Source organism: Vanrija pseudolonga, chromosome 6, assembly GCF_020906515.1.
Source record: "Vanrija pseudolonga chromosome 6, complete sequence".
Classification (NCBI taxonomy): Eukaryota; Fungi; Basidiomycota; class Tremellomycetes; order Trichosporonales; family Trichosporonaceae; genus Vanrija; species Vanrija pseudolonga.
The window spans coordinates 1,415,567-1,430,279 of record NC_085854.1 but is presented as its reverse complement, the minus strand read 5'-3'; the positions used below and the strand labels follow the sequence as shown (position 1 = coordinate 1,430,279).

The window sequence follows — 14,713 nt, the reverse complement described above, 5'->3', positions numbered from 1 at the left end:
GTTGGTGCGGCACCAGCCTGGCCGGCCCACCCACGCGCCGCCAACCACCGCTAGCCACTACTTGCTGCTACACCCCACCCCACCATCACTCCGCCCCCCCCCGTTCGCCTCCTCGCCTCGTGCACCCCCCGTCGTCGTCGCGGACATCAAATTTCTATCCACCTTCCATCGCCCTCCAACCACAAAGACAAACACCAAAAAACCCCTCCTCCTTCTCCTTCCCTCCCCCTCTCCTCTCCGCTCGTCGACAAAGACGCCGCCGACGACGCCGACGACGACGAACCCGGTAGACTCGAAAAACCTTGTTGTAGCTTTTAGCGACCGCACGGATTCTCGCCCCATCAAACCCGGTTTTTCTTCGCGCCTCTCACCTCACTGAAACACCCAAGTCCAACACTCGTGAGTTTTACTCTGGCTCCCCGCAACAAAAAAACCACAGGCGTGTCAGGTCGCCGCATCGCAGTCGACACATCGCATCCTTACCCGTGCAAAAGACTCTTCTGGTTTGGTGCTGACACATTACCTCTTTTTCGTCGACCTCGTCGTACGCTGCACCACCACCACCACGCCATTCCGATCACTCGCCGTCGACCTCTCCCTTTTCCCCTTTCCACATTTCCTCTTCGACTCCTCCACTCCACACCTGCATCACACCACACCCAACAGACCTCGAGTGACGACTGGCCACGACCCGAACAAAAAAAGAGCATCAACAGTGGTAAACTGTTGAATCTGCCTGGATCCTTTAGAGGTTGGACGTGCGTGTCTCGCCGCGACTCCCGTAGTGGCGACACTTGGATCAAATGACACCAACTAACAAGGCCCAGTCGCGGATCCTTCTAATCGTTGTTACCCAACCGATAGAGCATGACTTCTGCCTCGCCTACCAAGCCCAACGGCGCCGACATCAATGGCTTCAAGTCGGTTGATGTTCAGGTAAACGGTGTTGCTGTGAGTTGACTTTTCCTCCAACAACCACAACGGGCTTTGATGCTGACCCCGATGCAGGCCCGTTCGGCTGCTTCGTCTCCCGATGCTGTCGCCGACGTGCAGGCCCTCGAGAAGAAGCGCCAGGAGCGTGACGAGCAGCGCGCGTTGCTCGCAGCTCAGATGGCCAAGCTCGATGCTGACCAGCGTGCCGACGAGCTCTTGCTCAACAGCAACGGTGTCGTCATCACCGAGCCGGCCTCTGCGCCCACCTCTCCGCTCGGTGCGCGCAACGCCGCTGGCACGCCGGGCGATCGTGCCCCTGGCGCAGGCGCCCCCGCTCCGATCGGCCAGGGCCGCGAGGTCAACGGGGCCAAAAGCATGCCTTCGAGCAGGCGGACGAGCGGCTACGGCGGAGCGACCTTTGGCATGGAGAAGCTCAGCTTGAGCGTCCTCGAGTCTGGAAAGAAGGACTGGGCCGACGACGACGATGTTGGAGCTGAGGGTGCTCAGAGTAGGTTGACTCCGGTTGCAATTCGCGGCGGCGCTCTGACAATCTTAGAATCCGTGAGCTACCTTGCCATCAACGACGACGACCCGTTCCCCGGTCTTGCCAAGGACAAGCACCTCTCGGCTTCGTCGGCGGCCCTCGACCTCGCGCCTCTTCCCCAGGCCTCGTCGCGCGCTTTCGGCTCGAGGCCATTCGACACTTCGCTCAAGTCGTCGGACTGGTCGCCCTTCCCGAACGCTCCCTCGCGTTCGCCCCTGGCGTCCAACTCGCTCATGGGCTCTGGTGACGAGGCTCCTCGCGACCCCATCCTGAACAGCCGCAACTCGCCCACTGGCCTCGCCGACAGCATTGCCAGCCTGCCTGCTCTCCCCAGCAAGTCGGTTCCTGGCACTCCCTTCGGCCTTGGCCCCGCCTCTGGTGGTGCCATCCCTGGTGGGAAGCGCACGGGCACCAGCCCGATTGGCGACGGTGCCTTCACCCAGGCCCAGCGTGGCTTCTCGAACCCGGACCTTGCCCGTGCATTCGGCTCCAAGGTCGGCGGCGGCCCTGGCGGTGGTGCTGGTGGTGTTGGCAGCGGCAACGGCGGTGGCTTTGGCGGCCTCAACGACAACCCCCGCCCCTACGGTGCTGACCCGCTCTACTCGTCCATGGGCCTGCCTGCCAACGCAGCCGGTGCCAACGCCTTCATCCCCCAGGGCTACGACTCGTACGGCTTTGAGGATGACAACTTTGGTTCGGGCGCACTCTACCCCGCCGGCATGATTGGCCTCAAGAACAAGCGTGCCGAGGCTGATCGCGAGTTCAACCGCTTCTCGGGCATGCGCCTCGAGGACCTTCAGGGCGAGATCCTCAGCCTGTGCAAGGACCAGCACGGCTGCCGCTACCTCCAGAAGAAGCTCGAGGAGGGTGACCCGACCCACCGCGACATGATCTTCCGTGAGACGTACGGCCACTTCCCCGAGCTCATGATCGACCCCTTTGGCAACTACCTCTGCCAGAAGCTGCTCGAGCATGCGACCGAGGAGCAGCGTTCGGCTATCATTGACTCGGTCTCCAACGACTTAGTCGGCATCTCGCTCAACATGCACGGCACGCGTGCCGTCCAGAAGATGGTCGACTTCCTCGCCCAGCCCCGTCAGCCCAAGCAGATTCGCACCCTCATCTACGCCCTCAGCGTCAATGTTGTGGCCCTCATCAAAGATCTCAACGGAAATCATGTCATCCAAAAGTGCCTCAACAAGCTCATTCCCGAGGACAACCAATTCATTTACAACGCCATTGCTCAAAACCTCATTGAGGTTGCCACCCACCGCCACGGTTGCTGTGTGCTGCAGCGTTCCATCGACCACGCGTCGCCCGCTCAGCGTCTCCAGCTTGTAACGGAAATCATCTTCAACTCGCTGTATCTTGTTCAGGACCCCTTCGGCAACTACGTGATCCAGTATATTCTCGACCTCAACGACGCTCGCTTCTCCGAGCCTCTCATCCGCACCTTTATCGGCAACGTCTGCAGCTTGTCTGTGCAAAAGTGAGTTGGCACGACTCTTAGCTCGCACAAGACTAACGCGCTCCCAGGTTCTCGTCCAATGTTGTAGAAAAGTGTATCCGTGTTGCCGACCCCGAGATCCGCAAGGTGCTTGTCAGCGAGGTGCTCAACCGCTCTCGTCTTGAGAAGCTCCTCCGCGACTCGTACGGCAACTACGTCATCCAGACCATCCTCGACTACTGCGAGATTGGCCAGCGCATGGTTGTGAGTCGAGGCGTGTTAACAGTTTGACACATGTGTGCTGACATGACCCCAGCTCGTCGAGTGCATCCGCCCCATTCTCCCTTCGATCCGCAACACCCCCTACGGCAAGCGTATCCAGTCCAAGCTCCAGCGTGAGGACGCCTCGTTCAACTACGGCGGCGGTGCCGGCGGTGGTGGCGGTGGTGGTGCTACCGGAGCTGGTGGCTACGGAGGTGGCCGTGGTGGCTACGGCAACCGCAACCCTGGTGCCGGTGGCTACCACCCTCGTCACATCGGTCGCCCTCAGCTCCAGCACATCAACGCGCTCACCGAGGTCTACGGCGCTGCCGGCGGTCCCTTCATGGGCCCTGGTGGCTACGGCCGCGGTGGTGCCGGTGGTGGTCAGGGCCCCCACGTCTCTGGCGGTGTCGGATCTGGCGCGCCGTTCCACGGCCGTGAGATCCACAACCACAGCGGCATGAGCTACCACGCCCCTGGACCCGACGGACAGCCCTGGCTCCACCTTCGCGGTCCCTCGGGACAGCCCGCCCCCAACTGGAACACGAGCGGCTCGCACATTGACCCCCTCCCCGCGACCGCTCCTTCCGACTCGGACTCTGCCCTTGTCGCCGCTGCCGCCGCCGCTGCGGCTGCCGAGCGCTCGGGCGCTGGACAGGGCCTGCCTCTTTGGCAGGACCCCAACGCTGGCTACATGTACGCCGCCAACGGCGGTCACGGCCAACTCCCCCAGCTCATGTAATCTTCCCACCGCGTTGAGCACCTAGAGCTACCAATTGGGATTGTAAGCAAACGACGCCCTCCGGCACTGTACAATGCTCCCCCCCGCATCCCCCTAATCCTTTCGACCGTGTACACATCAACTTGTCTCGGAAAAGAATCGCCCGCTTGGAAACACCCTCAGAAAACCCATCATGGAAGACCGACTTTTCGCTGGCCGACCTTGTTACCCAAAACCCACAATCACCTCTTTCCCCTTCAAATTTGTATACCCAGCGTGGGTCGTTTTTGGAGCGACCCCGCACTGTAACCCAGCATACGGCCGGTGCTGGTCTGGCAGCCCGACCCATCTCCCGTGTAGAGACAGACGACTTTTCGGTGTGCCCGCTGGCTGTGTGGCGTGTCGAGCGGGCGCGTCTTGTTGAGCAGAGATTTGAAAAGTGTATGCATCTGTTGCCTCAGCGGAGTCCCGAGCCCACGACCGAAGCGAGTGGGCGAGGGTGGGTGCAGCCGCGAGGCCGCGAGCGGAGCGAGCGGTGTGAGCGGTGTGTGTGTTTGGGACGCGGAGCGAGTGGGCAGTTGGCAGTCGGGAGGGCATATGGAAGTGATTGTCTTGTCCTTGGGACAGCGATACGGCACCTCGAGCCCACTCCGAATACTATCAGTCATCAAAGACGTGCTGGTATCTGGGGCGGACGGGGTAGAAGCGGCGCGGCCATAGTCGTCGCCGAGACGGACGCCGACGAGGCCGCCGACGCCGTTACGCCCACCATATCTCCCCCGCTTCCTCTCGGGCTTGCCACGTGGCGAAGCCGTCGGTGCCGAGGGGGGGTGCCTCCACGATACAACGTGGACGCAACGCTCGCCCGCTCGCTCGCTCTCGACACTGTGTCTCGATGCAAATCCTCTGACAGAAGCTGTGGCCTGAGATACGGTAGATTGTGTGCAAGCAGCGGTGGTGCAGTGTGCTAGGTGGAGGGGGGACAGCAGACTCTAACACCAACGACAGCTGCGGCCGAGAGAACCAGCCACCACGCCAGCCGAGCGCCGTTGAACGCGTCAGTCCCGGCAGCGCCGACGACGAACGCCTCGGCATCGTATGTAGCGGTTGACTCGACTCCCCTAGCCCTGGGCTTATCAACCGCAATCGCTGCTTATCCCACACTTTTCTCTGCGCGGAGACACGGAGCGGACACTCAACAAGTCTTGGCGGGCTAGCATCATCCCTCGGCGTCGCTTCCGGGGCTAGAGTACTCCTGTGGCCTTGGCAATAGAGTGCATCTGCCGACGCAGCCGATGGCATGCATGTACGTTTGCGTGCGTGCAGTTGACGTGTACATGCGCACAGGGTGCTGGACGCCGCCGGCATCGGTCGGGTCTGCCTTCGGGGTGGTCGCTCGGCGTCCTCGGCTATGCGCGTGGGTATCGGTCCCGCCTGCCTGGCTGGTGTGACGTCGCCCGATCGCTCCAACAGATATAAGACACGTCCCGCCAACACGTCCAAGCACACCAGCAGCAGCAACCATTTCGTGCCCCCGCTCCCTCCTCCTCGCGCTCGCACTCGCACTGGCCGCGATCTACCTCGCCATCACTACCATCACCACCAGCCCACCTCCGCACCCCAAAACAACTACCACCACGACCATGGCCGCAGCACCAACCCTCACCGACCTCCTCGTCATCGGCGGCGGGCCTGCCGGGCTGTCCGCCGCGACAATGTTCGCGCGCACCCTGCGCCCCGGGGTACTGTACGATTCAGGCGTGTACCGCAACGCGCCGGCCAAGGAGTCGCACACGATCCCCGGCTTCGACGGCGCCGACCCCGCCGCGTACCGCTCCAAGGCTGCTGCCGATCTCGCGCGGTACACCAACATCGAGGTGCGTAAGGGCAAGATTGTGAACCTCGTCCGCGACGACAAGGGGTTCACGGCGACGGATGCCGACGGCCGCGTGACTACCGCGCGCAAGGTCGTGCTTGCCACTGGCGTCAAAGACAACCTGCCCCCTATCCCAGGTGAGTGCGCCGGCTCTGCGGCTTGCCCGTCGTCGTGCTTCGTCCACCAGCCCACCCGCTCGCTCGCTGACGCTCGCTCGCAGGCTTGGCCGCCCAATGGGGCCGCCGCGCGCTCCACTGCATCTTCTGCCACGGCACCGAGACGGCCAACGCGCGCATGGGCTTCCTGCTCACCCCGCCGGCCGAGGGCAAGGTGCCGAACGCGGTGATCGTCGGCATGATCCTCAGCGTGTGGGCCGCGATCCCTTATCCGGCCAAGTACCTCTTCACGCACGGCATGGACACGAGCACGGAGCAGGGGGCGAAGGACGCCGGTATCTGGGGACTGGAGGACGTGCTCTCTATGCGCGGGTTCACGGTCGTCAACGACAAGATTGAGCGCATTGAGGACACGGGCGACAGCCTCTCGGTCGAGTTTGGCTCGCGCGAGGCTGTGCCCGTCGCCAACCTGCTCGTCGTGCCCGACTCGTCCGAGCCCAATGGTGATGCCAAGGCATGGCTCACCGAGGGCCTGCTTGGCGGCGCCATCGGCTTCGGCGGCGCGCTGCCCCCCATCGGGCCCGACGCGCCGCCCGCCGCCATGCCGCCCCGCGGCGGCGTCGACCCGCGCACGCCCACTCCGGGCCTCTTCTGGGCCGGCAACGCGGGCTCGCCGGCGTGTAATGTCGCCATGGCGGCGAGCCACGGCCAGGTCGCTGCTGCTGTCGCCGCGCACGAGATTGGCTCCGAGGACGTCGCGACGGCCAAGGTCGTCATCCCCAAGATGCACGCCGCGATGGGCCGGAGGCACTAGGCAGCATCCTACAGGAGCTGGCAATCGGCCACAGACACACCAACTGTCATTAGAAATACGTAGCGCGCTCCGGCATATATGCATTGCACTACGTCACGCGTCACAACCCATTGTATACTTCTTGCACCCACGCCCAGCCCCCTACGCCCGGTGCCACCGGCCAAAGTAGGCATCAAAGACAGCCATGATGGTCCACTTGCGGTTCTCGGCCTCGGGGAAGACGAGCGAGCGGTCGCCGTAGAAGACCTCGTCGTTGACCTCCTCCTGCTTGCGCGGGAGGCAGTGCAGGAACTTCCAGTCGGGCTTGGCGCCAGAGCCGGTGATGAGCTCGTTGGTGAGCTGGTAGCCCGCGAACGCGGCGATACGCGCCGCCTTCTCGTCCTCCTGGCCCATCGAGATCCACGTGTCGGTGACGACCACGTCGGCGTCCTTGAGCGCCTCGGCGGGCGAGTTGGTCAGCTGGATCTTGGACTCGGTGCCGGCGGACGTGCTGGGGGTTGGTCAGTATACTGATGCCAGGGTGCAACGCCGCCTCGCTCGCCCGTACACCTCGCCCGCTCGCCTTCGGCTCACGGCTCGGAGCTCGGCAGCCACTCACATGCGCTCCCAGACACGGGGGTCGACCTTGTCGTATCCCTTGGGGGAGGCGACCGACACGGTAGATCCCAGACGCGGCAGAGTGACGATAATCTCGTTGATAATGTTGTTGGTGTCACCGACCCACGCGACCTTCTTGTCCTTGAGCGCGGCGCCAACGTCGACATTGTCGTGCACCCATTTGCGCACGGCGGTGTGGACCTTGGGCTCGTTGAACACCTCCTCGGGCACCTTGATGGTCGAGTACGTCTCGACGAGCGTCAGAATGTCGGCGAGGATCTGCGTGGGGTGGTACAGGTCCGAGAGGGCGTTGACGACGGGCACGGCCGAGTACTGTGCGAGGGTCTCGATCTCCGAGTGGGCGCCGACACGGGCCATGATGCCGTCGACCATGGATGAGATCACGCGCGCAGAGTCCTCGAGCGTCTCGTTGACGCCGAGCTGGATGTCCTGCGAGCCGAGGAACATGGGCGTGCCGCCGAGCGTGATGGCCGACGTCTCGGACGCGACACGGGTACGCGTGCTGCGCTTGGAGAAGATGAGCGCGGTGGAGCGGTTCTTGAGCGACTGCACGACCGAGTTGGGGCCGGCGCGCTTAAGCAGCAGCTTGAACGCGAGCGCCTCGCGCACGAGCTTCTCAATCTCGGCCGGCGTCAGGTCGGCGAGCGTGATGAAGTGCGGCGGCGCGCCGGCGCGGCGCTCGTCCTCGCGGTACCGGTTGGCGGGCTTGAAGTTCTGCTGGCGCTGGCGCGGGGCGCGGGCGGCGGGGGAAGCAGCAGCAGCAGCAGCAGCAGGAGCGGGGCGAGCCGGCGCCGCGGCCTTGGCCTTCGGCGCCGGCGCACCGCCGGGGATGTTGGCCGTGCTGTACGCCGCCGTGCGGGCGAGCGTGCGCGAGAGCGCGGCGGGAGCGGGCAGGCGGGTCGCGGAGCGAAGGGCGGGGAGAACCATGCTGCGAGAAAGAGGAGAGGGGAGAGAGAGTGTGATAGCTACCTCCAGTTCCGACTTTTGTACCGGATCATCCGGCGCAGTGGACCACTCTCGAGTAGGAGCAAGCCGAGTCGGGAAATAAAGGCCACGTATTTTGAATTTTCACTATCACGGCTGGAGTCGGCGCGGTCAAGTCGAGTTCGAGGTTGGATGTCGAAATGTCGAGGCAACAGCACACAATCTTGCACTTTACGACTCGTAGCAGCCTCGACTGTCGACTCGCTCGCCCATCAGCTCCACTACACACCGCACACGACTCGGCTCAGCCCCCACTCCCACCCCCGCCATGATCCCGTCCCTCCGCGCGCTCAACGCCGCCGCCTCGGCACCCACCCACCACCTGATCACGCTCGTGCGCTCGGCGCGCGGCCTGCCCCCGCAGTCCAAGGCGACGCTCGAGGCCCTCGGCCTGCACCGTATCCAGCAGAGCGTGCTGCACCCCTTCGGCGCGACCACGGCCGGCAAGATCCTCAAGGTCAAGGAGCTCGTCAAGGTCCGCAACGTCTCCGAGTACGAGGGCCTGCAGGCGCTTGAGCGCCGCCGGCCGGAGGGCGCTGGCGTCGTGCCTACTGGTCGCGCTTTCGGAGGCTCGAAGCGGGATACCGGTGTTGCTGTCTAGGTTGTGACGAGAGAGAGAGAGGGGAGGAAAGGAGAGATGGTCTTGTGAGTGGTGTTGGACAATGACTTCGAACAACACCGCTAACAACGCCTCAGGACAACGCCTCAGACCGCAGCATATACCCACGCATTCATACTACCCATGCACACTCATCATCTCGGGGGATATGCCCCGGGAGAAGCTAAACATTTGATGGGCTGGAAGCCAGTATTGGGTGGCTGTGAGGAGCGGTGGAGAGCGGCGGTGTACGGCCCGTGGCCGATCAGTCGCAGGTAACTTGCAGCCAACTTGCAGACGCCACGCCCACTTGCCCCCACCCCGCGCCAGAATCAGTACAATACATCGCCGAGTATGTGGATGATGGGGGGAGGAAACTAAAGGGGAGGAGACTAAGCAGGCGATAACCCATATGACAGCCGAGGGCTAGAGCCCCCGGCTGCTCTCTACACGCGTCACTCCTGCACAAGCAGCTGCAGTTGCAGGGGCAGCGCTTAGCAGCAGCCACTGCTGCTCGTGTTCTGCTTGGCAGAGACGTTGACACCGCGGTCGGCGTTGAGCTGCACAGGCGCCTCTGGTTGAGGCTGCGAGTCGATCAGGCGAGTCTTAATGTCCCTGGGGGAGGGTTAGTTGGTTCAACGTCGCCAGTGTCCCAACTCTACCCACCTCGCAAGAGTGAAGAAGGCCTCCTCCACACCCTCGTTCGCCTTTGCGCTGGTCTCGAGGAAGCGGAGGCCAAACTCGTCGGCGAGCGCCTTGCCCTGCTCGAGCGTGACGGCGCGCTTCTCGTCCCAGTCGCACTTGTTGCCAATCAGAATCTTGTTGACTCCAGCAGAGGCGTGCTGCTCGATCTGGGCGTGCCAGGTGCGAACGTCTGGCGTGTGGATCAGAAAATAGCCTCACAGCGCGCACAACAGTCGACCCACTGTTGAAGCTCTTCTCGTCGGTCACGTCGTAGACGATCAAGATACCCATGGCACCGCGGTAGTAGGCCGTGGTGATGGTACGGAAACGCTCCTGGCCTGTCAAGGTTTAGTAATGATTCTCTCCACCCGGGACAAAGAGAGTTCACTGACCGGCAGTGTCCCACTGATCACGAGCAAGCACGGTCAGCACGGTCCACGGGTTCCCTTGCACACCACCGCATGTTACCCACAATCTGCAGCTTGATGCGCTTGCCATCGAGCTCAATCGTCCTGATCTTGCTGAACCGTGCGTCAGCACGTGGAGAGAAGGGAGAAGAGCAGGAGCGGCAGCATGGGCTGGGCGAGCCGGCACCAGCACACAACCGTCGCGCGACCCCCAACTCACAAGTCGATGCCAATGGTCGTGATGAACGACGGGGTCCACGAGTCGTCGCAGAAGCGCAAAAGCAGACAGGATTTTCCGACACCTGGAGGTCGAGGTCAGTTGGCTGTTCGGCGACTTGAGATGTGCGCCGAAGAAAGCGCAGCAACGGCGGCGGCGACACGTACCAGAGTCACCGATGAGGAGGAGCTTGATGAGGCTGATGACGTGGTCAGTAGTGCATGATGATGTGGAGCGTTGTGCTGCTGGTGTGCACGGCAGAGACGCGGCTGTCTAGCGCGTCACGATGTAACATTACTCACAAGTCGTAGTGAGGACCGGCCATGATGAAGCAAGGGACGTGGAATCCAACCGGCGAGAAGTGACCTAATGACGTTGAAGTGTCAGGCGCTGTGTGAAGGTAGGGGGAGGGGGGCCAAGAGGGCCAGCCGGTCGATGCAGTATGCACGCACAAAGGGCTTTGTAGGAGGGGTGGTGGTTGACGGCCGAGTGTGGGTCGGATCAAGGAGTTGGTTCAAACAAAAAGTGGTGGGTGTTGGTTGAACGAGACGTGTCGAGCGGAAAGATGGTGCAACACGGGTTGGACGTCTAGGGGAAGCAGCAGCAGCAAGGTGTGGTGCAGTGCAACGGCGGCAGCAGCAGCAGCAGCGGCGGCGGCGGCGGTGGGTGGAACCACTGTGAGGGAGCGACCAAGGCACTGCGACTGCGGCTGCTTGGCTGGTGCTATGCTGGTGCTATGCTGGTGCTATGCTGGGGTGGCGGGCGGGCCAAGTGACCACAGTCAGCCCAGCCAGGCCAGGCAGGCAGCATACGCGCGTTGCCCTGGATCCACCCACCCACCACTCGCCGCTCGACCCGCCTCCCCGTCCCCTCCCCCTCCCATCCATTAGGAAAAAGTGCATCCTAATCCCCAGGCACTGCGCGTCAGCAGCCAAATCATCACGTTCAAAGCCTAATCCACTTTGACTCTATTAGCGGAGTCAATTATCTCCCACCGACGGAATCAAATGGGACCCGGAGATTACAATAATTCTCCACCATGAGGCGGATTGCACCCAGCTGGCAACAGTGACGATTTCAACGACCACCGAGCGAGCACAACAAAGAACTCGTCGAGATCCATCAACTCCAACCAACCACACCACCACCCACAACACAATGTACGGCACGGCGTACAACAGCAGCACGTCGGGCCGCCCGCCCGCCAGCTCGACTCTCAGCTCGCTGCTCGCAAAGGCCAACTCGCTCAACGCAGTCGACCATGACCCCGAGCTGCCCCAGATCAGGTTGGGCATTGACGAGTTGGAGAGGATGAGTGAGGTGGCGGCGGGCAAGGGAAGGCGGGGTGGCAACGGTGAAGGGTGAGTAAAGAGGAGGGGAGGCGGGGCCGGGGGAGCCAGATGGGGGGAGGCGGAGCCGGTGGAGGGGTGGGTGGTGGCATACTTCTTGATCGCGCAGCGATCATAGGGGTGGATGGGCGGGCATAGTATCGCTCGCGCCAGCAGGGAGGGTGGGTGGGCCACCTTCCTCGCGAGCGATAGCTCGAGGGCGGGCGGGTGGGCGACTCATCTGCGAGCTTGCTCGAGGGTGGGTGGGCGGGGTGACCTTCTTCGCCTTCCTCACCTTCCCCGAGGGTCACTACCGCACGCACAACTGGCAACATTACTACCATCGATCACACACTGACACCTACCCCAGCTACCAGCTCCTCTCCAACCTCGGCATCAACACCTCCCAGCTCAGCCACGAGATCGCTCAGCTCCCCGCCGACGTCTCGGCGTCGACCTCGCGCCCGGCGCGCAAGCGCAAGGCCCAGGCCAGCTCGTCGCGTCTCGCCCCCATCGGCGACCTCGGCCCCGCGTACGCCGTTGGCGATGCGGACGTCGGTGCCTGGGGTCGCAACTGGCACGAGATGGTCATCCTCAGCGGCATCGAGGTGCAGAGGCAGAAGGTGAGCCGGTCCTTCATCCCGAAGTACGCTCGCTGACCCCCGCCCAGACCGTCAAGTCGTTCCAGAAGCAGTTCCAGCAGAAGATTCTGTCCAACTGGGAGAACGAGAAGACCCGCGTGCTCCAGGATGAGCTCGGTGTCACCGACGACGAGCTCGCGCGCCTGTCATCCGGTGCCGCTGGCCCCAGCCGCCTTGGCGAGTCGACGGCCACCGCCCTCAGCAAGAGCCGTCTCGGCGCTTCCACCCGTCGCTTCCCCCTCGCCGAGTCGATGCTCGGCAAGAGCACTGTCGAGGCGCGTGAGGGCGGCCTCGTCATGCACAACAAGGCGATGCAGTACGAGAAGGTCGTGAGCACGCTCAACAAGAAGCGCCTCCGCAAGGAGCCGTATGAGCTGTGCCAGGCCTTCGAGGCGACGGTCAAGAACGACGCCAAGTTCCCCCTCTTGCCCAAGGCCTACAACATTCTCGCGCACCTGACTCAGGAGCCGTCGCTCCGGGATGCGTCGGGGGCCTACAACTCGTCTGCTGCACCGGTCCTCGAGCGGCAGTACGCTCAGGCGTACTACGCCGACAGCAGCGCGAACTCGCACTCGCTGCTCGCTGGTCGTCTCGCCATGGGCGCTCGCCAGTCCCTGGAACACGACTTTGAACTCTACATTGACGACAAGATCTCCAAGAACCCCAAGGAGGCGGCGCTTGGCGGCGTGCCCGGCATCACCAACAAGGTCCGCGCCTTTGTCGACGTGACCCTTCGACCCCAGGAGGCCCAGGACGCGTACCGCCCCGAGACGGTCGGTGGAATCAAGCTCTGGGCGCAGGTCTACTACCTGCTCCGCTGTGGCTACACAGACGAGGCCGCCCAATTAGTCGAGACGCACCACGGCTCGGTCAAGAAGGATGACTGGTCTTTCACCGCTTGCTTCAAGGCGTACCTCTCGTCGCCTGACAGGCGCCTGCCCAAGAATCTCCGTGACCAGCTGTACAACGACTTCAACGGCCACATCAGGAGTAACGCCAACGTGGACCAGTTCAAGTTTGCGCTCTACAAGATTGTGGGCCGTTTCGACATGAACCGCAAGACGGCTAAGGTCGCCGCCACCACCGAGGACTGGGTCTGGCTCCAGCTCATGCTTACTCGCGAAAACAAGGACGGCGACGCGCCGCAGGAGCAGTACGACCTTGCCGACGTGGCCAAGCAGGTCCTCAGCTACGGCTCGGACAGGTTTGATGACAAGGGCAGGAGACCGTTCACATGGTTCAACCTTCTGCTCTACACGGGCCAGTTTGAGCGTGCTGTGGCGTACCTGTACTCGAAGAAGGAGCTCAAGACGGACGCCGTGCACATTGCTATCGCATTGCAGTACTACGGTCTGCTCCGTGCGCCATCGACCACCACTGACGCCGACATCTGTGAGTGTTGGCAGCATCTGGTTGTTTGCAACACTGACACCCCAGTGACCGTTGACGAGGGCTCCGACACGGCCTACCTCAACTTTGGCCGCCTCATCGAGCTCTACATCGGCCCCTTCCACCGCATCGAGCCCCAGGCAGCTCTGCAGTACGCTTACCTCGTCGCCCTCGCCTCGGACGCCCCCGCGCCGACTGGCGAGAACCAGCGGCAGCTTGCCCTTGCGCTGGTTCGCGACATTGTCATCACCTCGCGCAGCTGGTCAAAGCTCCTCGGCAGTGTGCGCGCCGACGGCTCGAAGGAGACCGGTGTTATCGAGCGCGATCTCGACCTGCTTCACCTCAGCGATGAACAGGACTACCTCCAGTCGGTTGTCCTCGCTGCGGCCGACCAGGCGTCGGCCGATGCCTCGCTCGCCGACTCGGTCGAGCTCTACCACCTCGCCGGCGCGTACGACAAGGTCGTCGAGACTGTCAACCGCGCTCTTGGCCACAGCCTGGGCCAGGCTTCCGGCGCGCCATTCACCGGCGCCCAGACCCCCGCATCCGTTGGCCTCTCGGGCGCGTTTGGTGGCGCGACCGACCTCGAGTCTCTCGCGTCCCGCGTGCACGACGTCTACATCAACGACTTCCCCAAGCGCACGCGCATCAACCAGCGCAACTGGGACACGCTCGAGGTGCTCCTCAAGCTCAAGCTCGCGCTGTCTCAGTATGCTGCTGACCGACCCGACCTCGCGCTCGAGACGTTCCGCTCGACTGGTCTCCTGCCGCTTGACAACGACACGACGCAGATCGCGCGCTACGCCCAGCGCTTCCGCGAGGTCCTCGACCAGCCTGTCGTCTCCAACCTTGACGACGTGATCATCACCACGATGAAGTGTCTGCACCGCCTGAGCCAGCAGCTCAAGGACTCGCCCTACGGCGACCACGGCCGCATGCAGCAGCTGTCGGCATACAAGCACCAGGCGCAGTGCCTCATCCAGTTTGCCAGCACGCTGCGACTGCGTCTTGGCCCCGACGTTTACCGCCAGCTGTCGTCGATGAGCGCGTTCTTCTGAGCGGGCAACCAACTTCTTCTAGCACGTAGCCATCATGTAGAGTAATATGTCACTGCACTCGAGTCAGTTTTTGCTTC

The 14,713-nt window shown here is 63.0% G+C and overlaps 6 protein-coding genes across 6 annotated transcripts; 4 read left to right on the top strand and 2 right to left on the bottom strand.

Annotated features, from left to right (window-relative positions):
• Positions 1-180: 180 nt before the first annotated feature.
• Positions 181-4,367, top strand: SPAC6G9.14 (Pumilio domain-containing protein). The gene is made up of 6 exons (XM_062774860.1): positions 181-399; positions 667-758; positions 828-951; positions 1,009-2,966; positions 3,014-3,188; positions 3,241-4,367. Exons 3-6 carry the CDS (start codon positions 868-870, stop codon positions 3,925-3,927), a joined length of 2,904 nt encoding a protein of 967 aa, XP_062630844.1. The 5' UTR covers positions 181-399; positions 667-758; positions 828-867; the 3' UTR covers positions 3,928-4,367.
• Positions 4,368-5,549: 1,182 nt separating this feature from the next.
• sirT (Thioredoxin reductase sirT) lies at positions 5,550-6,712 on the top strand (the record flags this gene model as incomplete). The annotated part of the gene is made up of 2 exons (XM_062774859.1): positions 5,550-5,919; positions 6,003-6,712. 2 exons carry the CDS (start codon positions 5,550-5,552, stop codon positions 6,710-6,712), a joined length of 1,080 nt encoding a protein of 359 aa, XP_062630843.1.
• Positions 6,713-6,853: 141 nt separating this feature from the next.
• On the bottom strand, positions 6,854-8,257 carry OTC (Ornithine carbamoyltransferase, mitochondrial; the record flags this gene model as incomplete). The annotated part of the gene is made up of 2 exons (XM_062774858.1): positions 6,854-7,202; positions 7,311-8,257. The coding sequence occupies 2 exons, from the start codon at positions 8,255-8,257 to the stop codon at positions 6,854-6,856; spliced, it is 1,296 nt and encodes a 431-aa protein (XP_062630842.1).
• Positions 8,258-8,582: 325 nt separating this feature from the next.
• On the top strand, positions 8,583-8,915 carry rpmD (50S ribosomal protein L30; the record flags this gene model as incomplete). The annotated part of the gene is made up of 1 exon (XM_062774857.1): positions 8,583-8,915. One exon carries the CDS (start codon positions 8,583-8,585, stop codon positions 8,913-8,915), a length of 333 nt encoding a protein of 110 aa, XP_062630841.1.
• A 323-nt stretch (positions 8,916-9,238) lies between these two features.
• ypt2 (GTP-binding protein ypt2) lies at positions 9,239-10,791 on the bottom strand. The gene is made up of 9 exons (XM_062774856.1): positions 10,673-10,791; positions 10,523-10,586; positions 10,388-10,419; positions 10,224-10,305; positions 10,069-10,117; positions 9,989-10,001; positions 9,839-9,934; positions 9,579-9,786; positions 9,239-9,527 (listed from the first exon to the last, which is right to left on the bottom strand). The coding sequence occupies exons 2-9, from the start codon at positions 10,543-10,545 to the stop codon at positions 9,407-9,409; spliced, it is 624 nt and encodes a 207-aa protein (XP_062630840.1). The 5' UTR covers positions 10,546-10,586; positions 10,673-10,791; the 3' UTR covers positions 9,239-9,406.
• A 527-nt stretch (positions 10,792-11,318) lies between these two features.
• NIC96 (Nucleoporin NIC96) lies at positions 11,319-14,701 on the top strand. Its single transcript, XM_062774855.1, has 4 exons — positions 11,319-11,581; positions 11,919-12,171; positions 12,219-13,581; positions 13,627-14,701. The coding sequence occupies exons 1-4, from the start codon at positions 11,379-11,381 to the stop codon at positions 14,634-14,636; spliced, it is 2,829 nt and encodes a 942-aa protein (XP_062630839.1). The 5' UTR covers positions 11,319-11,378; the 3' UTR covers positions 14,637-14,701.
• The last annotated feature ends 12 nt before the right edge of the window (positions 14,702-14,713 follow it).